The 21,980-nt window shown below is 44.0% G+C and overlaps 1 protein-coding gene across 1 annotated transcript in view; it reads right to left on the minus strand.

Annotated features, from left to right (window-relative positions):
* Positions 1-21,980, minus strand: part of drp2 (dystrophin related protein 2) — a 173,268-nt gene that overhangs the window by 88,608 nt on the left and 62,680 nt on the right. Inside the window, exons 5-8 of the mRNA XM_070882105.1 lie at positions 20,840-21,108; positions 16,245-16,391; positions 9,072-9,150; positions 6,420-6,480 (exon numbers count right to left, since the gene is read on the minus strand). Of these exons, the coding sequence (XP_070738206.1) occupies positions 6,420-6,480; positions 9,072-9,150; positions 16,245-16,391; positions 20,840-21,108 (556 nt within the window). The remainder of the gene's footprint in view (positions 1-6,419; positions 6,481-9,071; positions 9,151-16,244; positions 16,392-20,839; positions 21,109-21,980) is intronic.

Genomic DNA, 21,980 nt, shown 5'->3' on the forward strand with positions numbered 1-21,980 from the left:
CTAGGCTGATTCCGGAGATGAGGGGGTTACCTTATGATGATAGATTGAGTAGGCTGGGTCTTTACTCGTTGGCGTTCAGAAGGATGAGGGGTGATCTAATAGAAACATTTAAAATCATGAAAGGGATAGACAAGATAGAGGCAGAGAGGTTGTTTCCACTGGTCGGGGAGACTAAAACTAGGGGGCACAGCCTTAAAATACAGGGGAGCCAATTTAAAACCGAGTTGAGAAGGAATTTCTTCTCCCAGAGGGTTGTGAATCTGCAGAATTCTCAGCCCAAGGAAGCAGTTGAGGCTAGCTCATTGAATGTATTCAAATCACAGATAGATAGATTTTTAACCAATAAGGGAATTAAGGGTTATGGGGAGCGGGCGGGTAAGTGGAGCTGAGTCCACGGCCAGATCAGCCATGATCTTATTGGCCTACTCCTGTTCCTAATTCTTATGTTCTTATGTTCTTATGTTCACCCAGGCCTGCTATCTGTTCTTCACCCCATCGTCATCGGCAGTCCCTCGAAATCGAGGAAGACTTGCTTCCGCTCTAAAAGTGAGTTCTTAGGTGACTGAACAGTCCAATACAGGAATTACAGTCTCTGTCACAGGTGGGACAGACAGTCGTTGAAGGAACGGATGAGTGGGGAGACTGGTTTGCCGCACGCTCCTTCCACTGCCTGCGCTTACTTTCTGCATGCTCTCGGCGACGAGCCTCGAGATGCTCAGTGCTCTCCCGGATGCTCTTCCTCCATTTAGGGCGGTGGTCTTTGGCCAGGGCTTCCCAGGTGTCGGTGAAGACGTTGCATTTTATCAAGGAAGCTTTGAGGGTGTCCTTGAAACATTTCCTCTGCCCACTGGGGCTTGCGTGTAGGAGTTCCGAGTAGAGCGCTTGCTTTCTTCACCACTCCCAGGCTTGCTCATTTTCCCTGCATAGTCTCTTCCAGTTTGCTTCCTAGCACCCCACTCCCTGCGTTTCACTGTTTCCGGACTTGCTTCCCAGCACTCCCAGGGCTGCTGTCTGCACTTTATTAGTGTGACAGCTCTAAGGTGTTTAGTTTCCAAAATGCCCAATGTGCTAATAATGTATTTGGCGATGGTACAATATAAGAACAATGAGTACTTTGAAAACCGCTGCTGAGTTGTAATTGCTCTTGCCATGCTGATCATTTTGAAAGGTTACCAATGGCTTTGGGGCAGGGATGTTGGTAGGGGTGGGACATAAAGGGGAGAAGAGAAGTGGATGGATAAACGTGGTGGAATGGAGGAGAGGTTCAGAAATTTTAGGGGAAAGAGGTGAAGGGGTGGAAGGAAGAAATTGGGGTGGCGGGGGTGGGGGGAGGGGGCGGAGGGGTGAAAGAGAAATAAAATAAAAGAGAAAGCTGCATATTGCCTACTCACAGAGGATGCTGCATTTTTTATGTCCTTCCTGGGAAAGTAAATCTTTGACTCACGAAAACCCAAGGAAACCATGATTACAGCTTAAATATAGCTATGAATTTTGTTTTCTATTTCAGAATAAAGCATTAACTTCCCATAACCGCTCCCGCTCCCCTTAAACCCTTATCGGTTAAGGAGCTGTCTATCTCTGTCTTAAATTTAATCAATGTCCCGGCTTCCACAGCTCTCTGAATGCCACAGATTTACAACCCTCTGAGAGAAGAAATTCCTCCTCATCTCAGTTTTAAATGGGCGGCCCCTTATTCTAAGATTATACCCCCTAGTTCTAGTCTCCCCTATCAGTTGAAACATCTTCTCTACATCCACCTTGTCAAGCCCCCTCATAATCTTATATGTTTCGATAAGACACTGAGCCACATAAGGAGATATTATTCAGGGGAAAATTCTCCACTGGCTCAAGTCATATCTAGCAGAAAGGAAGACGATTGTGGTTGTTGGAGGCCAATCATTTCAGTCCCAGGACATCACTGCAGGAGTTCCTCGGAGCTGTGTCCTCAGCCCAACCATCTTCAGCTGCTTCATCAATGACCTTCCCTCCATAAGGTTAGAAGTGGGGATGTTCACTGATGATTGCACAGGGTTTAGTTCCATTCGCAACTCCTCAGATAATGAAGCAGTCTGTGCCGAGATGCAATAGGACCTAGTCAAAAATTCAACTTGGGCAGATAGATGGCAAGTAACATTTGTGCCACACAAGTACCAGGCAATGACCATCTCCAACAAGAGAAAGTTTAACCACCTCCCCTTGATATTCAATGACATTACCATCATCAAATCCCACATCATCAACATCCTGGGGGGTCAACATTGTCCAGAAACTTAAACTGAATCAGCCACATAAATACTGTGACCTCTACGATCTAGAAGGACAAAGGCAGCAAGTGCATGGGAACACTGTCACCTTAAGTTCCCCTCCAAGTCACGCACCATCTTGACTTGGACATATATCGGTTCCTTCAAAATCCTGGAACACCCTACCTAACAGCATTGTGAGAGCACCTTCACCACATGGACTGTAGCAGTTCAAGAAGAGTAATCACCATCACCTTTTCAAGGACAACTAGGGATGGGCAATAAATGTTGGCCTTGCTAGCGATGCCCAAATCCAGAAAATGAATTAAAAAAAAAAATATATATATACATACATTTCATGTAGTACGTGAGTCAGCTGCTTTTCCTTCCTATCTGGAATATTTGTCTGCATTAAATTTCATCTGTCATTGTCCTGGCCACTTAAATATTTTTCCCAAATCATCTGTAACACCTTAGCTGCCTCCTCCAAATTCCCAGCTTCACTTAGTTTGGTATCACCTGCAAATGTAACCACTTTTCATTGTGTTACTGAAACCAGGTCATTTATGTAAATTCAGAACACCATATCTGTCACCTCCTCAAAAGAACTCTATCAGGGTTGTCACCTTTGAAATCCGTATTACTTTCTCTTCATCTAGATAATTAGTAATTTAATTTTTTAATTAAAGATTCTAAACCTTTCCCTACAACAGATGTGAAACTAACTGTCCTGCAATTACATAAAATGGAAGGGAGACTACAGCTTCCATAGTTTTCTGCATCACACTGTTTGAATATGGGCACCGCAATGACCTGTCTTTAAACTACTGGTACCTCCTCAGTTTTCACTGACTCCCTCATCTGAGTCAGTGCCACGTAAATCTTCTCCCAAATGGTATGTTCGCTTTTGTTACAAGGGGATTAGAGTATAATAGTATAGAAGGGTTACTACAATTATACAGGTCATTGGTGGTACTGAGTACAGTTTTACTCTCCTTACCTAAGGAAAGACATCGAGTTCAAAAATTTCAGAGCGTAACCGCTGCCAATCTTTGGCTCCCTTTCACCCCCCACCCCCTCCTCCCCTTCAGAGCCTATTTCTTTCTTTTTTTTCTCCTTGTCTCTAATGATAGTTGGTCATTATCCCACCATTCACACCCTAACTTGACTAATGTTTTTCTAACTCCTGACATTACCATTTGAATTTGGGCCATCATCCCTTTTGTCTCTTTAATCTCTCCTGTCTTCCAACCTATCACAGACCTTCCCTTTTGTTCTTTCTCCCTCCCCCTTTCAGTGCTTGTTAAGAATCTGTTCTTTCCGAACACTCTCCAGTTCTGACGAAGGATCATCGACCCGAAACGTTAACTCTGCTTCCTCTCCACAGATGCTGCCTGACCTGCTGAGATTTCCAGTACTTTCTGCTTTTATACTGAGGAAAGACATACTTGCCTTAGGGGGAGTGCAATGAAGGTTCACTAGACTGGTTCCTGGGATGAGGGGATTGCCCTATGAGGAGAGATTGAATAGACTAGGCCTATATCCCCTCGAGTTTAGAAGAATGAGAGGTGATCTAATTGAAACATATAAAATTCTTAAGGGGTTTGACAGGGTTAATGCTGACAAAAATTTCCCCTGGCTGGGGAATCTAGAACACGCAGTCAGAATAAGGGGTCAGCCATTTAGGACTGAGACGAGGAGAAATTTCTTCACTCAAAGAGTTATGAATCTTAGGAATTCTCAACCCCAGAGAGCTGTGGATGTTCAGTCTTTGAGTAAATTTAAATCAGAGGTTGGTAAATTTTTGGGAACTAAGGGAATTAAGGAATATGGGGATGGTGCAGGAAGGTGGAGCTGAGATAGAAGATCAACTATGATCTTGTTGAATGGTGCAGCAGGCTCGAAGGGCCAAATGGCCTACTCCAGCTCCTATTTCTTATGTTTTTATGTTCAAATCTCTGTCAGAACTCTGGGACAAATAACTTATTTCTTTTTGTGACTTTATATTCTTATTTCTAGCAAAGTAATTATTTTTTTTAGGTTTATTCCACTTGTGGAGAACATGTTGCTCACGTTTCCTTTGTGAATACTTGGAGGAAGCAATCATTTAGAACATTGTTCCCAGCCTTGCCACTCCACCACTTCTCTCAAACCATCAACTGCCTCCATGCTGTCAGACTGCCAGTTTGGCATTAAGTCTTGGATGAATCACAATTTCTTCCAGCTGAGCAGGAGGAAGACCAAAGCTATTGTCTGTGGCATCAGCCACAAACTTTAATCCCTTGGCCCTAATTCCATCCCCATACCCGATCACTGTTTCAGATGAACCAAACAGTCCATAATCTGGGTGGCTTGCTCAATTCTAAGCCTAGCTTGAAACCACACATCCTATTCATCACTAAGACTGCTTACTTCCACCATCTTCTCTAACCCAGCAACTTTGCCACTAAAATCCTTATACATGCCTTCTTCACCTTCAGACTTGAGTACTCCAAGGGTGTCCTTGTTAGCTTTCAATCATCCACCCTCCATAAACTTCAATGCATTCAAAAATCTTCTGCACACTTCCTGTCCTGCTCACCTCCATCCCCATCATCCTTGTTGACTTACCCGAGATCCCAATCTCCCAGTGCATTACATTCAAAAGCCTTCTCTTTAAATATCACCATAGTTTTACCCCATCCTATTTCTGCAATCTCCTTCAGTCCTAATCAACTTCTTTAACACTCTATTCCATTGACTCATGCCTTCTGTACATCTCCCACTCCCTTTGCCCCACCACTGCTGGCAGGGCCTCGGGCCTGCTCTGTAGAATTCCCTCCGAGTCCATGATTGGATCAGCCATGAGCATGTTAAATGGCGGAGCGGGCTCGAGGGGCCGTGTGGCCTACTCCTGCTCCTGTATCTTATGTTCTGAACCACCCTGCCCTTTTCATCTTTAAAAAAATCCTCAAGACCTATCTTTTTGATCCAGGTTTCAGTCACTCCTAATCACTCCATTCCTGGCATCCATTTCCCTACAGCTAGTATCACCTCGGAATGTCTTTTAACATTAAAGATGCAAATTGTTGTTGCCCTATTGGAAAGAATGAATGTATTGCATGCCTGAGATGTCTCCTTGCTATCTCTCTGTGTGAAATACCCAGATGGTCTGGCCTAATTGTGTGCAAGGATTAGCCTGTACTATTTTGGCTGTAGGGAGCTATATGTTTTGGGAATGCTTCTCCAGGCACTTGGCCAGACCCAGAGGCAAGTGCTGGCAGGGGACTGACAGCCACTTGTCTGTTCTATTGCATTTACAAATCTCCATGTCCCTTCCTAGTGGACATCTCTAGTGTGTTTACAAGTGCACATTGCTGAAAATGTCCCAATTGTGCTTGTCATCTGCTTGCCTGAAGTCTGTCCTGCAGATGCTACTGATGTTCCTTACTGCTGAGAGGCAGGCCACAGATCCGACAACCTTTTATTCATGACTGTACCAAATCTGCAACTCCACCCAGACCAGACTCATGTATACAACTTTGTAACTATATATAGATTCCTCAATATCTAACTGCAAATATTATGTAGTCTGCAATAATATGTACTCTAGATCAAAGCAAGACCCATGAGAATATATAAACCTTTTGTTCAAAACAGTTTAAAAAAAAGAAAGACGCATTTATATAGTGCCTTTCATGACCTCAGGACGTCCCAAGTGCTTTACAGCCAATGAAGTACTTTTGAAGTGTAGTTACTGTTGTAATAAAGACATTTTAAAAAGAAAACAAACCATTCTACTTCCTTGTACTCCAATAATGTCTTCAGCACTCACTAATTAAACAAAATATAATCAAAAGAACTCGAGAAAGATGGACAGAAGCAAATAAAAAGGATGTTAATGTCAAACACAAGCATTTTGAGACAATTTACAAGTTAAATGAGATCATCATCATAGGCAGTCCCTCAAAATCGAGGAAGACTCGAAAAGTGAGTTCTCAGGTGACTATACAGTCCAATATGGGAATTACAGTCTCTGTCACAGGTGGGACAGACAGTGGTTGAAGGAAAGGGTGGGTGGGGAGTCTGGTTTGCCGCACGCTCCTTCCACTTCAATGAGATATTGAAAGCACAACTCTCTATTTGAGGCATCAATAGTGGGATGGGAGAGGTGTCTATTGTATGGGATACACTTACTTGATGTAGTATGGTACTTTGTTTGGCGAGATGGCCCTCTCCCAGGGAACCTGGACAGAAGCTGAAAGTATGAATCACACAGAGATCGGGATAGAAAATGTGAAAAAAATCCACAAATCATTTAACAACATATATCATACCTTTAGGTCAAATATTTGCATCTTGCACCTCTCATCTTGAAGGGTGTAGGCAGCTGCCTCAGTGAATTAGACATCACAACACACGAAAAGTGACAACTCGCTTTTACTAAATGTGCAAGGAGAATGTACACATTTTATAACGTTTCCTATAGTTTACCAGAACTGAACTTCAAAAGAAAGTTCACCTTTATGAACAAAATCAGACCAATTTTTCTAGGATGTTAAGGAAATTATGTTCAATGTTCACTTCTTTGTGGAAGAATAATCCAGCACAACATTTGGAAATAACAGAGAGTATGGACTGCTCTGCAACACAAACACACTGACTGCTCCAAGCAACAGAAGAAGAATAAACACTTGGGACCAAGTTATATACAAATTATATACAAGATCAAGGCGTCAGGAGTAAGTTAAACAGAGATTAGAGATAATGGCCCCTGAGCTGCTCAGAATATTCAGGCATATGTGAATGAATCCCATGGAAGAGAACACATATTGTGACTGATATGAATTGTTATATGCATGCATTATGAACAGTACAAAAACTTGGATGTGAAGAACAGTACAGAAATGCAGACTTAACATAGATTGACTTCAGCAAACCGAAACCTAAACAAAAAGCAGGAAACTATAGACCAGTTAGCCTAACATCTGTTGTTGGTAAAATGCTGGAGTCCATTATTAAGGAAGCAGGACATTTGGAAAAGCATGATTCAATCAAGCAGAGTCTGCATGGATTTATGAAAGGGAAATCATGTTTGACAAATTTGCTGGAGTTCTTCGAGGATGTAACGAACAGGGTGGATAAGCGGAAACCAGTGGATGTGGTGTATTTGGATTTCCAGAAGCATTCGATAAGGTGCCACATAAAAGGTTACTGCACAAGATAAAAGTTCACGGGGTTGAGGGTAATGGATAGAGGACTGGCTAACTAACAGAAAGCAGAGAGTCGGGATAAATGGGTCATTTTCCGGTTGGCAAACAGTGACTAGTAGGGTGCCGCAGGGATCGGTGCTGGGACCTCAACTATTTACAATCTATATTAACGACTTGGATGAAGGGACCGAGTGTAATGTAACCAAGTTTGCTGATGATGGGTGGGAAAGCAAATTATGAGGAGGACACAAAAAATCTGCAAAGGGATATAGACAGGTTAAGTGAGCGGGCAAAGATTTGGCAGATGGAGTATATTATGGGAAAATGAGAGGTTATCCACTTTGGCAGAAAAAAACAGAAAAGCAAATTATTATTTAAATGGAGAAAAATTGCAAAGTGCTGCAGCACAGAGGGACCTGGGGGTCCTTGTGCATGAAACACAAAAGTTAGTATGCAGGTACAACAAGTAATCAGGAAGACAAATGGAATGTTGGTCTTTATCGCAAGGGGGCTAGAGTATAAAAGCAGAGATGTCCTGCTACAACTGTACATGGTATTGATGAGGCCACACCTGGAGTACTGCGTACAGTTTTGGTCCCTGTATTTAAGGAAGGATATACTTGCATTGGAGGCTGTTCAGAGAAGGTGCACTAGGTTGATTCCGGAGATGAGGGGTTTGACTTGTGAGAATAGATTGAGTAGGTTGGGCCTATACACATTTGAGTTCAGAAGAATGAGAGGTGACCTTATCGAAACATATAAGATAATGAGGGGGCTCGACGAGATGGATGCAGAGAGGATATTTCCACTCATAGGGGAAACTAAAACTAAGTGACATAGTCTCAGAATAAATGGCTGCCCATTTAAAACTGAGATGAGGAGGAATTTCTTCTTTGAGGGTTGTAAATCTGTGGAATTCTCTGTCCCAGAGAGCTGTGGAGGCTGGGTCATTGAATATTTTTAAGGTGGAGATAGACAGATTTTTTGAGCGACAAGGGAATAAAGGGTTATGGGGAGCGGACACGGAAGTGGAGCTGAGTCCATGATCAGGTCAGTCATGATCTTATTAAATGTTGGAGCAGGCTCGAGGGCCAAGTGGCCTACTCCTGCTCCTATTTCTTATGTTCTTATGAGTGGAACACATGATAAAGTCAATGGAGCACACGATGGATTGTTTGAGTGTGCAAAACATAGAAACATAGAAATTTACAGCGCAGAAGGAAGCCATTTCGGCCCATCATGTCCGAGCCAGCTGACAAGGAGCTGCACGGCCCTTGGTCAGCAGCCCTAAAGGTTGTATATAAACCTATGAACAATAACGGAAAGGCAAAGAGCACCCAGCCCAACCAGTCCACCTCACACAACTGCGACATCCCTTATACTGAAACATTCTACACTCCACCCCAACCGGAGCCATTTGATCTCCTGGGAGAGGCAAAAACCAGATAAAAACCCAGGCCAATTTAGGGAGAAAAAAACTGGGAAAATTCCTCTCTGATCCATCCAGGTGATCAAAACTAGTCCAGAAGATCTCCCTGGCCGTATTCTGTACCCTGTAGTTAATTAAAAAATGTCTTGTCTGTCGCTTAAGAAAGTAATCCCACAGCATTTCAAAAATATGTTTGCTTGAACTTACTAGATAAAAAATGTTGCGACCCTGGGCCAAAGTCACGGTGGGCATCTTGAAGCTGCTTTAGACGTTCCTCGATGGAGGTCTGTAGAATGAAAAGCAATAGCCATCAGAGCATGAGACCCTCACATAAAAAAGCCACAGATTTTGTAATTGATCAAAGCTTTTATTAATATTTTGCTAAGGGAGAAACAAAGGGTAAGGGAACACTTTCAGTCTAAAATATTCTGTTAAACTATGGCAAAAAAATATTTTCCACACTCCCATTCCCCCCACCCTCTCCCCTTTTCTCTGTTTCCAGCTACAAAACTGTTGAATGCGATGGTGCGAGAGCTGAACTATAGTTTTAGGCATAAGAGTGTCTGTTGATTGCAGTTTGTGATTATGCATAAAAATGCCAGATGATTTACTCTCTGCAAAATGGAGGGATTTATTTGACTATTTTGCCTTGTTTAAATGTACCTAAATTGGAGCCTGAAGACCTGAAACATAAAGGCTATGTGCAGTATTATGCTTTAAGTAAATTGCTTTTGATTCTGCCACAGCATGTTCCTATACTCCATCTGTAGTAGGTAAGGGGAAGGGGAGGAAAGTCAAGGGAAAATATGGGTAAAATATGTAACAAAGGAATGCCCTAGACCAGAAGGAGATAGCCCTTTTACAGATTTCATACAAGTGTTTCCAAACAAAAAGCAAATGGCTCAGAAAGCTTCAATTCTCTTGGGATTAGACAACTTACTTGATCAAAAAATGTCCTATTGATTGTCATTAAAAGAAACCTTAAGATTCACAGTGAATATTGTCAGCCTCTTGAGCCACAGGGTGCATCATGGCAGAGTTTGAGCTTTTCACCTAATGTCTACACACACACATACACACACACACACACTTTCAGCAAGACTGATTGCGTATTGATCAGGTGCAGAAATCCTGGTCGATTTTCTTCTCTGGCACGGAGGTCAACTGAAGCACCTCTATTGCCACAAAATTAAAATGAACCTCGTGGTCTCTATGCTTCAGTTGCGCATTGCCGTCACCAGCTGAGTCATTAGAGGAGCTTCCAGCAAAAGCAATTAATGCTATATTCTTAGCTTATTTGTTACCATGATACTTATTTAAAATGCTATTTTGAGTTACAGGAATATGAAGAGATGATCAAATGAAACAAGGGGGCTCAGGCACGCTGAATGTGGTCAGAGTTCTATGTGCGAGTTGGGAGGTTTGATTAACATCCTGGAGTTTTACTTGATTATCTTTGGTAGTCAGGGAGAATTTACGCAGATCTTCTGGGAGTGATTGGTTGCCTCCATCAGGACATTAAGTGGATTGGCTCGAGTCGATGCTAGGGAAAATTGTACATAGGCTTGATTGGCCAATGCATTGTTTGTCTCTCATTCTGCTTTAGGAAGAGAAGAAAGCATGAAATGAGACAAAGGTTGTTAATCCCAAAAAGCCCACTCTTTCCACAGGCCATTTACAATGTATTCAACTGTGGACTCTTCGCATCTATTTAATCTCTTGACAGAAAGTTTTGCATAAATATTTCTTGATTTTCCAAAGCTAATGAAGCAAAACTACAGACTACCTAATCATCTCCACTTCAATCCTGACCTACTGCCTTCCATAGAACTTTATGTTCCAGCGTTGACTTTGATTTGAGATTTTATTTGAGTTATTATTACTGGAGTATTTCACGATGAATACCAAACACAAAATATTAACACAAAGTATACAGTGTTGTTCCCCAGGGGTTGGTTCTAGGACCACTGATTCTCTTGATATATATTAATGACTTTGGACACAATTTCAAAATTTGCAGGTGATGCAAAACTTGGAAGTATAGTGAACAGTGAGGAGGATAGACTACAGGAAGACATAGACAGGCTGGTGAAATGGGAGGACATGTGGCAGATGGAATTTAATGTACAAAAGTGTGAAGTGATACATTTTGGTAGAAAGAATGAAGAGAGGACATATAAACTAAATGGTACAATCCTGAAGGGGAGTGCACGAACAGAGAGACCTGGGGGTATGTATGCAGGGTAGGTTGAGAAAGTAGTTAAAATGGCTTACGGGATCCTGGGCTTCAGACATAAAGGTATAGAGTACAAAAGTGTGAACCTGTATAAAACACTGGTTTGGCCCCAACTGGAGTACTGTGTCCAATTCTGGGCACCACACTTTAGGAAGGTTATGAAGGTCTTAGAGAAAGTGCAGAAAAGATTTACGAAAATGATTCCAGGAATGAGGGACTTCAGTTATGTTGATAGACTGGAGAAGCTGGGGTTGTTCTTCTTGGAACAGGGAAGATTGAGAGGAGAGTTGATAGTGTTCAAAATCATGAGGGGTCTGGACAGAGTAGATAGAAACTGTTCCTATTGGCAGAAGGGTTGAGAACCAGAGGACACAGATTTAAAGTGATTGGCAAAAGAACCAAAGGCGACGTAAGAAAAAGCTTTTTCAAGCAGCGAGTGGTTAAGATCTGGAATGCGCTGCCTGAAAGGTTAGTGGAGGCAGACTCAATCTTATATTTCAAAAGGGAAGTGGATAAATATCTGAAGGAAAATAATTTGCAGGGCTACGAGGAAAGGGCGGAGGAGTGTGACTAGCTGAGAGCCGGCATGGGCTCGATGGGCTGAATAGCCTTCTTCTGTGCTGTAACCATTCTATGACTCTATGATTGTATGACCTCAGCCTTAGGGCTGGATTTTCGGCTGATTTGCGCCCCATTTAGTGCCTCGGCGGGGCGCAAAAAAGATTTTTTGGGCGTAAAATGAGGTACACAAGATTATGTGCCTGGGCGGAACTTTGGCCAAAGGTTTTGTGGTGACACTAAAACTTACTGCCCCACCACTGTTTTGATCGTTTGGATAATGTAAATCGTCGTGAATTGCTCTGCTAGTGCCCCGGGCAGAAATTTCGAGCATTTCGCCTGATTTAGCGTCCACCCGAGAACCCGCCCAGAAAATCCAGGCGACCCGGGCACACCAGGCGCTAACGGTGTCATGTTGAAATCGAAGGAGAAAGTCGCAATGTGAGTGATTAAAAGAATTGGGAGAAGAATGCTGCGTTATTGCATACTTTTGATTGTGAAGTTTATGAGTTTCTAGTTTGTCTTATAAATGACATTTAAGGACAATTTAAAAGATGGGGGCCATGCTAGGTCGGGAGCCAGTAATCCTGGCTGCTATATTCATACGGCTTCAAGCTGGAAGAAGGCTTATTGTTGATCATTTGCAACATAATTGAAGAGGTCGCAGGCATATGGGGAGGCGGCTTTATCCCCCATGAGTTTACAGGGAGCATCGCTCATACCTCCGGCTCTCTGAGGCACAGTGCATTAGAAGGCTGCGCTTTTGAAAAGAGGTGGTCACAGATATGCCAGCTCCTACAGGCAGACCTACAGCCTACAAGCGGCAACAGGACTGCACTGCCCGTCGAGTTGAAGGTGACTGTGGCATTTGCCTGCTATGCCTTCGGTTCCTTTCAGGCATCAGCGGAGGACATATGCTCCATCTCACAGCACACTACACATTGCAGCATTCGCCAGGTGACTAATGCACTGTACGCATGCAGAATGGACTTCATAAACTTCCCAATGACCAAGGAGACCCACAATGAGAGGGCTGTAGGTTTGGACAATTTGCTAGCTTCTTCAAGGTTCAGGGTGCCCTTGACTGTATGCACATCGCCCTGCGAGCAGCTTTAGAGAATCCAGAGGTTTTCACTCCTTGAACGTACAGATCGTCTGCGACCATATTCAGCACATCATGGCAGTCAATGCCCAATATCCAAGGAGCATCCATGATGCTTTCATCTTGCGTGAGAGCAGTGTCTCACGCATGTTCCAACATCAATCACAAGGCCTGGATGCTCGGGGAAAAAGGTTACGGCCTCGCTGCCTGGCTCATGACCCCCTCCGGAACCCTCAGACAGAAGCCAAGCATCGCTATAATGAGAGCCATGCAGCCACACGCAACATCGTCAAACAGACAATTGGAGTGTTCAAGCAGCACTTCTAATGCCTGGACCACTCTGGAGGCTGCCTACAATACTCCCCTCAGCAGGTCTTTGAGTTCATTGTGGTGTGCTGCATGCTACACAACTTAGCCATCATGAGAGGATAGGAATTGCCAATGAGGATTGCAGAACCACCTGAGGAGAGAGGGGGGGAGGACGAGGACCAGGAGGAGGAAGACAAGGACAAGGAGCCTGGCGAGGAATCCATGCCACCACCACGACCGCCACAACTACAACCACAGGGGAGGCATCATGGAGCTTTCGCGGCTGCAAAAGCCTTACATCAGCAGCTCATAATTCAACGCTTTGCTTGAAGAGTGAACGGCCACTCTATCGCACCATGTTGACTATTCTCCCTCTTATTCTGCAAATGAGACACTACACAGGAATGGTTAAGGTGAACAAAAACATTTATTAAACATTGTAAACTTTGTAACCTATATTGTGAGACTTAAATAAAATAAGCTGCATCCAACAGAGTGATAATTCAACAACATTATCAACACCATAATCCAGTGTGATACTTTAACATAATCTGGAACATAATAATACTGTAACATAAAACATATGATGCATCCAGCATCAACAACATAATACAGCAACATCATATCCTGCCCCATTAGTTTTTCCACCGTCTTTTGACCCCCTTCCTCTTACCATCCTCCCTTGCCTGCTGCTCCTACCCAAAGTGGCAGCAAGATGGCGTGGAGCAACATTGCCAGAGTGCTGCTGTGTTGGGGAGAGAGACAATGGAGGCGCCACCTGGGGACGCACTGGAACAGCTCGTGGTGTGGAAGGCCCGGCTTTTGACTGGCTAGCCTCTTCATCGGCGTCGCCAGTCACAGATGATTTGGGTTTGGGTGTGACAGTGGGGAACACAGAGAGTATGGCGGGAGGGTTTATGTACTGTGTCACCTGCCCAAGCTGAAGCAGAGCTGGTGCCTGTGATGCCCATATTCCGCAAAGGCTTGCACCACATTCTCCGGGACTCCACTGTCACTGCTGGAGGCCATCAGCCTTGTGTAGGCATTGATGTCCTTGCAGGTATCGCGGCTCGCACTGACAATCTGTGATCCTATCTCCGTAATGGTCACAGAGAGATTCTTGATGCTCGCAGGAATCCTACCCAAGACATCAAGGAGCTGACGGCTGACCTGGATGCTCTCCCTGGTCATTTTCCACCATGTCCACTTCCACATCTGCCTGTCTGTCAGCAGACCGACTTTGCCGACTCACCCTCCGGAGAGATGGCCTGCGGGATTCAAACCCAGCACTGTGTAGCTGCACACCACTGGTCCCAGGAGCCTCTATTTCGTCAAACCCCGAGAACGTCACGTCGTCCTCAGAGGAGCTGATTGCCGGTGGTGGAATAGGGGTGGATTGATGCATTGCCGCATGCTGCGCCGGAGTCGGCTCGTCGGTATCCTCCTCCTCTTCCTGCTCCTCCACACGACGGCCTGATGTGGAGGGGTCCCATGAGGGATGCTGCACCTGTGACCGGTCATCTGGAAGTAGAAAGCAACAGATGAGTGGTTAGCAGCAGGGGAGGGGGCAGGGTGACATGAGGAAGGTTGTATAGCACAGGCTCATTTAAAGGACCGCCGGTACTCCATTATATCTAAACCAGAGACACTGCAGGACATTTCCCCAACCCTAGTCCACAGACACTGCAGGACATTGCCCCAACCCTAGTCCACAGACACTGCAGGACATTGCCCCGACCCTAGTCCACAGACACTGCAGGACATTGCCCCGACCCTAGTCCACAGACACTGCAGGATATTGCCCCGACCCTAGTTCACAGATACTGCAGGACATTGCCCCAACCTATCCCAGGGAGTGTGCAGGACTTACCCTCAGTATCCGAGCGGGGATCAGCGCCACCACTGGCAGCTGCCTGACCAGTGATGCCGATGAGACCTGCCACTTACTCCTCGATGTCCGTGAGTGTCAGGGTCTGAGGTGGACCACTGCCTGTCCGCACCTGCTCGTGCCAATTATGTGACTTCTTGGCCTGCAAAGATGAAAATGGGAATGGTTACGAGAAGGTCCATCTGCTCTTATGGCAGAGATAGCCACCAAAGCACTTATACCATAGTGTGTGAATGTAATACAGTCCTCTGTTTAATGGCCTTAGAATTTGCACGTGGTTCATCAGGAGGTCATTGAAGTGGGGAGCAATTTTATGAGATTTCAGAAAGCAATCTTAATAATGTGTAAAGATTATTCATTGCAAATAGGGTGCCGAACCAAGCCTACCTATGTGTTATGAATTTTAGGAGGCAACCCACTTAGTGCTGAGAGGCACCAACAGCATGAGAACAAATAGCGTGTCAGATTTATAATTGAAGTAATGAAGGAGTGCATGAATTAAAATATTACTCACTCTGACAAGCCTTGTCAGATCATTAAACTTCTCTCTGCACTGTGTGCCAGTTCTGACCTCAATGTCTGAGGCAGAGACTTCCTCTGCTATCTGTCTCCAAATCCTTTTAAGTATGAATGGTCATGGTCTCGATGCACTCCGAAGATGCAACTCCTGTCATCTTGTTTCCACAGCCCCCACTAGAGCTTCATTAGCCTCGCGGCTGAATCTTCTGGCACGCTGTTTGGAATCATAATTCTCCATGCTGAAAATCCAAATCTGAAATGGTTGATTCAGCCCCGGTTGTACTGCGCATGCTTGCGGCCGTGCCCTACATTAGTGTTTGCGACTGGAGACCAGACCAGAAGCGCGGGAAGGAAAAAGAAATTGCGCATGCGCAGAATAGCCGATTTTTTCAGTGCCGGAACTTTTGGCTCCGGCGCACAAATTGTGTGGCAATGCCAGAGTTAGTTGAAACGTTCCTTGTGAACTTTCATTCGGCGAAAGTTGCGACTTCTGGCACTAACGTTAACCCAGCGCTAAATGTTTGACTCCGTCGCGAATTGCGCCCAAAAACGGGTGAAAATGCAAAAAGCCGAAAATCCTGCCCCAGATATCGTCAGAGCTAATGGGACATCACAGTCCATAATAAATCCATTATACCATTTTTATGTTTCTCTTTTTTCTGTTTTTCTATTTTTTGTTTACAGTTCCTTTACAAAGTTCACATGTTTATGATTCCCCAAACAGGGCAACTCAACGAGGGCTTCCCCACTCTTGTTGACATCTCATACTTGCAAAACTTTCCATCTTGTCGTCAGTTCCTCCAGATGGTTTGCATTTTCTGTCGAAAGATGTACATCTGAGATTGCAAGTTGGTGAGCCAGGTCATTGGCAATTTTCATGCCATCTTTTACAGCTCCCAATTCCTCTTTGAATACCTTATGAGCCAAAAGAGGCAAAAAAAAGGAAAACATTAGCCTGTAAATTGTTGTTCAGAGCTAACCATAGATCACTAAGGATTTCCTGCTGGTTACACCTGTTATTGCTGTTTTGAGTCTGTGGGTGAAATTAGGAATTCTCCAACCAATAAAAAGGCAGTAGCACTAAATTTTCTAAATAGGATGTGAACTTCTATTAGGAATCACAATTGCCTGAATTATCATTTACCTCCTGAAAAGGGGAAATAACAAAAGGTTGCGAATCTAAATGTTAACGTGTATCTTTATAAACAACCATTAGCTCCCCCTCCTGTATCCGTATGTACTGTGCTGCGAGCCAAAACCTACTTGCCTCTCTCTAAATGTCTAAAGGACTGTTGTCTGCTCCTTTTATAGCTCTCGACATGTTGCAAAGACTCTTGATAAATTCATAACTGCCAGTCTTATCCAAAAAAATAGCAGGCTGTCACATTTATAATGAACAATCACACAAAGCCTGTACATCTTTATAAACAACCATTAGCCCCCCCTCCGGTATCCTTAGGTATTGTGCATGCTAGATAAAATCTACTTGCCTCTCTCTAATTATCTCTCAAGTCTATAATAACAAACTTTGCAACGTATATAATAAAATAGATTGAGTCTGCAAATATAATGTGCCTGACTTAAAGGGGCAACTTCCACAGCAAACAAGACAGACCTGCTTCATATTTATCATAATGAGGTAATTTCTACATCACTCAAATTATTCAATAAATTTTATGCATTTGATTTGTACATTCTTCTAAGAATATATTTGTGATTATGTCGAATAATGTAGCACAGCAACAAGTGGCAGTGGAGGAAGTGAAGAGGACACTGTTGTTGAAGATGCTTTGGGCCAAATTCCCTGCTATGTGTGGTTCTTTAAAGGGGCAGCTTAGGCACTTTAGGATTTTATTTCGAAGGATAGCTCAGGATGTACCCGACAACAGTCAACACAAGTCAACCGTCAGTCTTGGATGTGGTTGCTTCACAATGCAAAGCTCAGGGAGGACAAAGGCCTCCAAAATTCCAATGAACTGCCAGTAAAACCCAGCAGCCAGGGAATCATTTAAAAGGATCTATCTTGTGCTAGTTTCTGGCATAAGTGTTTCTGGAACGATAACTCATTAAGTTGCTGTAGATCTGGGCAAAGCCACTTTTATTGGCCAGGAACTACAAGCCCTTCTGCAAGGTTTGAGGCAACAATAACACACATTTAAATAGAGGGAATAAGTGAGAATCATCAGACAAACCAGTCACAGAGAGGGAGTTCATGGGTTAACTGACCTGCAAATTACTAAATAGGCTATTAGATGATATAAAAGATCATCAGTGAGGTGACACAGAGTCTAATTGCCAAAGTATCAGTCTTGACTCATTGGTATTACTCTTGTTTCTGAATCAGAAGGTCATGTGCTCTAGTTCACTCCAGGACTTGAGCACATAACCTAAGCTGACAATTCAATGTAATATTGAGGGCATACTGCATTATTGCAGTTGCGGTCTTTCGGACGAGATGTTAAACTGTGGTCATGTCTGCTCTTTCAAGTAGATATAAAAGTTCCCATGGCATTATTTGAAGAAGAACACAAAGGTTCATCTGGTGTCCTCGCCAATATTTATCCCTCACCATCATCATTAAAAGCAAATTATCCGGTCATTATCACATTGCTGTTTTTGGGATCATGCTGCGTGCAAATTGGCTGCTGCTTTTCTCTACATTACAACAGTGATTACACTTCAAAAGTACTTAATTGGCTGTAAATGCTTTGGGACATTGTGCATCATCATCATAAGCAGTCTCTCGAAATCGAGGAAGACTTGCTTCCACTCTAAAAGTGAGTTCTCAGGTGGCTGTACAGTCCAATGCAGGAATTACAGTTTCTGTACAGGTGGGACAGACAGTGGTTGAAGGAAAGGGTGGGTGGGGAGCCTGGTTTGCCGTACGCTCCTTCCGCTGTCTGCGCTTGCTTTCTGCATGCTCTCGATGACGAGACTCGAGGACTCGAGGTGCTCAGTGCCCTCCCAGATGTTCTTCCTCCACTTTGGGCAACCTTGAAGCAGGGATTTCTCAGGTGCTGATGGGGATGTTACACTTTATCAAAGATGCTTTGAGGGTGTCCTTGAAGTGTTTCCTCTGCCCACCTGGGGCTCGCTTGCCATGTATGAGTTCTGAGTATAGCACTTGCTTAGGGAGTCTCGTGTCGGGCATGTAGACGATGTGGCCCACCCAACGGAGCTGGTCGAGTGTGGTCAGTGCTTCGACGCTGAGGATGTTGGCCTGATCGAGAACACTGATGTTGGTGCGTCTATCCTCCCAGTGGATTTCAGGATCCTGTGGAGGCAGCGCTGGTGGTATTTCTCCAGCACTTTGAGGTGTCAGCTGTATATGGTCCACGTCTCTGAGCCATATAGGAGGTCAGGTATCATTACTGTCCTGTAGACCATAAGCTTGGTGCCAGATTTGAGGTCCTGGTCTTCAAACACTCTCTTCCTCAGGCAACCAAAGGCTGCGCTGGCACACTGGAGGTGATGTTGGACCTCTTCATCAATGTCTGCCCTTGCTGATAGTAGGCTCCCGAGGTAAGGAAAATAGTTCACGTTGACCAAGGCCGAGCCGTGGATTTTGATGACTGGGGGGCAGTGCTGTGTGGTGAGGTCAGGTTTGTGGAGGACCTTTGTCTTACAGATGTTTAGTGTAAGGCCCATACTTTCGTATGCCTCGGTGAAGGTGTTGACGATGGCTTGGAGATTGGCCTCTGAATGTGCGCAGACGCAAGCATCGTCTGCGTACTGTAGTTCGATAACAGAGGATGGGATGACCTTGGATCTAGCCTGGAGGCGATGTAGGTTGAACAGGTTCCCATTGGTTCTATAGTTTAGTTCCATTCCAGCAGGGAGCTTGTTGATAGTGAGATTGAGCATTGCAGCAAGGAAGATTGAGATTAGCGTTGGTGCGATGATGCAGCCCTGCTTGACCCCGGTCCGGACTTGAATTGTGTCTGTGGTGGATCCATTGGTCAGGATCATGACTTGCATGTTGTCGTGGAGCAGGCGGAGGATGGTGACAAACTTTTGGGGGCAGCTGAAATGGAGGAGGACACTCCATAGTCCTTCACGGTTGATAGTGTCAAAGGCCTTTGTGAGGTCAAAGAAGGCCATGTACAAGGGTTGGCGCTGTTCCCTGCATTTCTCTTGCAGTTGTCGCTTGGTGAAGATTATGTCCGTTGTACCCCTTAATGGACGGAATCCGCGTTGTGACTCTGGGACGAGCTCTTCAGCAACAGGGAGAAGACGGTTGAGGAGGATTCTTGCGATGAATTTTCCAGTGGCCGACAGCAGGGAGATTCCTCTGTAGTTGCCGTAGTCGGACTTGTCCCCTTTTTTGAAGATGGCCCCGATTATGGCATCTCTGAGATCTCCTGGCATGCCCTCTTCCTTCCAGATAAGAGAGATGAGGTTCAAGTATTTGTGCCAATAATGCTTCTCCACCATACTTTAGTGCCTCAGTGGGGATTCCATCTGCTCCTGGTGCCTTGTTGTTCTTGAGCTGACGGATGGCCTTTTCTACCTCGTGCAGGGCTGGGGTTTTGTTGAGATGGTGGCAGGTAGCATGCTGCAGGATGGAGTCGAGGACACTCGTGTCGAAGGTAGAGTCTCAGTTAAGGAGATCTTCGAAGTGCTCCTTCCAACGGGCCCTGACTGCCTGGGTGACATGACATTGTGCAAGGTGTTATAAAAATGGTCTTTCTTTCTAATGCTTTTTCCAACAAAACTAATAGGCTTGTTTCCTTTCGGGTTTCAGTTCTGATGATGGCAAGATCATAATCTGTTTCTTCTCTTTACAGATGCTGACTGACCTGCTGCGTATTTCCAATAATTTATGTTTTTATTTCAGATTTTTAGTTTTTCTTTTTAGTCACTTAGAAGTGAAAGGTTACGTATAACTTTCTGAAATAAAAGATAAGCACTAAGAGGTTACAAAATAGCAGAAGCCCAACATAAGATGGCAATAGGTAGTGAAACCTGGGGCACTGTAATATAAGGCTGTTCCTGATTGGTCCAGGGACACAGGGGTTCATTTTCCTCTGCTTTGTGCCCAGCTATCCCTATTTCCAGGACACAACACACAGAGGAATGCAGTGGTGATCCGTTATTCCAAGTCTCTCCCAACTTTGTGATTCACTTACTTTTCTGAGGTTATCCCCCATTGAGGTGGGAATACATTTGATGTTTTTGCAACTGAGAGTGTAGTGCATATTCAATGCAATTTGAAACTCCTCCCACAGTACCTAACTACTGCCCTGTTTGTACTGTCACCAGCAAGAAAGAATCAAATTAATAATCCACCACTGATAAAAATGCTTCTCTTTGTTACATCAACTGGTCAACCTTTGTATGGTAATTATAGCGATTAGCTGTACCTTAGTTGTCTCAATGTGCTCCTGCAATGAATCAATGAAGAGATCTCCCACGGGTTCCCAGGAGTCTCGAACAGCCTCAGCCTGGTCCAGGGCAAGACTAATCTCTTCCATGGTGCCTTGGAGCTCTAGAAGCCTCTCCATCGTTCTCTCAATGTGCCTGTGCCTGTCAATGCAGCGAGCGCTCAGCTTCTCCCACATTTCACTTGATACGTTAGCCTGCTTCCAAATGAACCGACTCACGTTCTGAATTCTCTGCTTTGGTGACATATCTGAAATTATGATTTGTTAGAGGCTCAGAACAAAGCATACCCTTGGAAGAATCTTATATGTTGACTTAACGAAGAGGATCCATTGGTAACTGGATAATGGAGAGATTAAACTGCTCAATGGCAGCTCAGTGGTGGCAACAGTACAATAGCACACACTGTGATTATGGGATAAAGGGGCTTAGCAGGTGGTGATATGGAACACAATATAGAATAGATAGAGATAGAGGGATTTGTGTAACAGTTACTTCCATCTCTGAAATGGACAAAATATAAAAATGAACAAAAAAGATATAGAATGTGTTTTAAGATTAATCTTAAAAAAACAATTTTGAAGATAGATTAGGTTTGATTGTAGGAAAATAAAATAAAATAAAAGCTGAGAGAAAAAAAGAATGGGAAAGAAGAGAGAATTTAGAAAAAGATTTTTAAAATTAAAATTATTATTTAAATCTGTGGGGTTAATATTACAGTAGTAGAGTAAGGCTGATATTTGAATAGCTTTATTTCATCATGTGAGTGTTCCTTTCAGTGACACAGTACACACATTAACTACTTATAAACTGATCATTCCAGGGGCACAACTATTGACCTGGAATTACCAACTTGCTAAGGGTCAAGTTTACAGCTTTACCTTCAAAATGATTTGAATTACTAGCTGCATGAACCATAGTCTGGGCATGCAGTGTAGCAATTGTACAAACAATACAGGGAGGAAAACAACAATATAACATAGCATATAGGAGCTGATAATGTGATGAAAGGCTCAAAACCTCATTGAGGCCATGGGCTTTTATTCACATGAAGCTGAAGTTCCATAATGAGAATGGAGTGCATGAACACTTCAGATGCTCAGTGCTCATTAACAAGGGACA

Source organism: Pristiophorus japonicus, chromosome 6, assembly GCF_044704955.1.
Source record: "Pristiophorus japonicus isolate sPriJap1 chromosome 6, sPriJap1.hap1, whole genome shotgun sequence".
Taxonomy (NCBI): Eukaryota; Metazoa; Chordata; class Chondrichthyes; family Pristiophoridae; genus Pristiophorus; species Pristiophorus japonicus.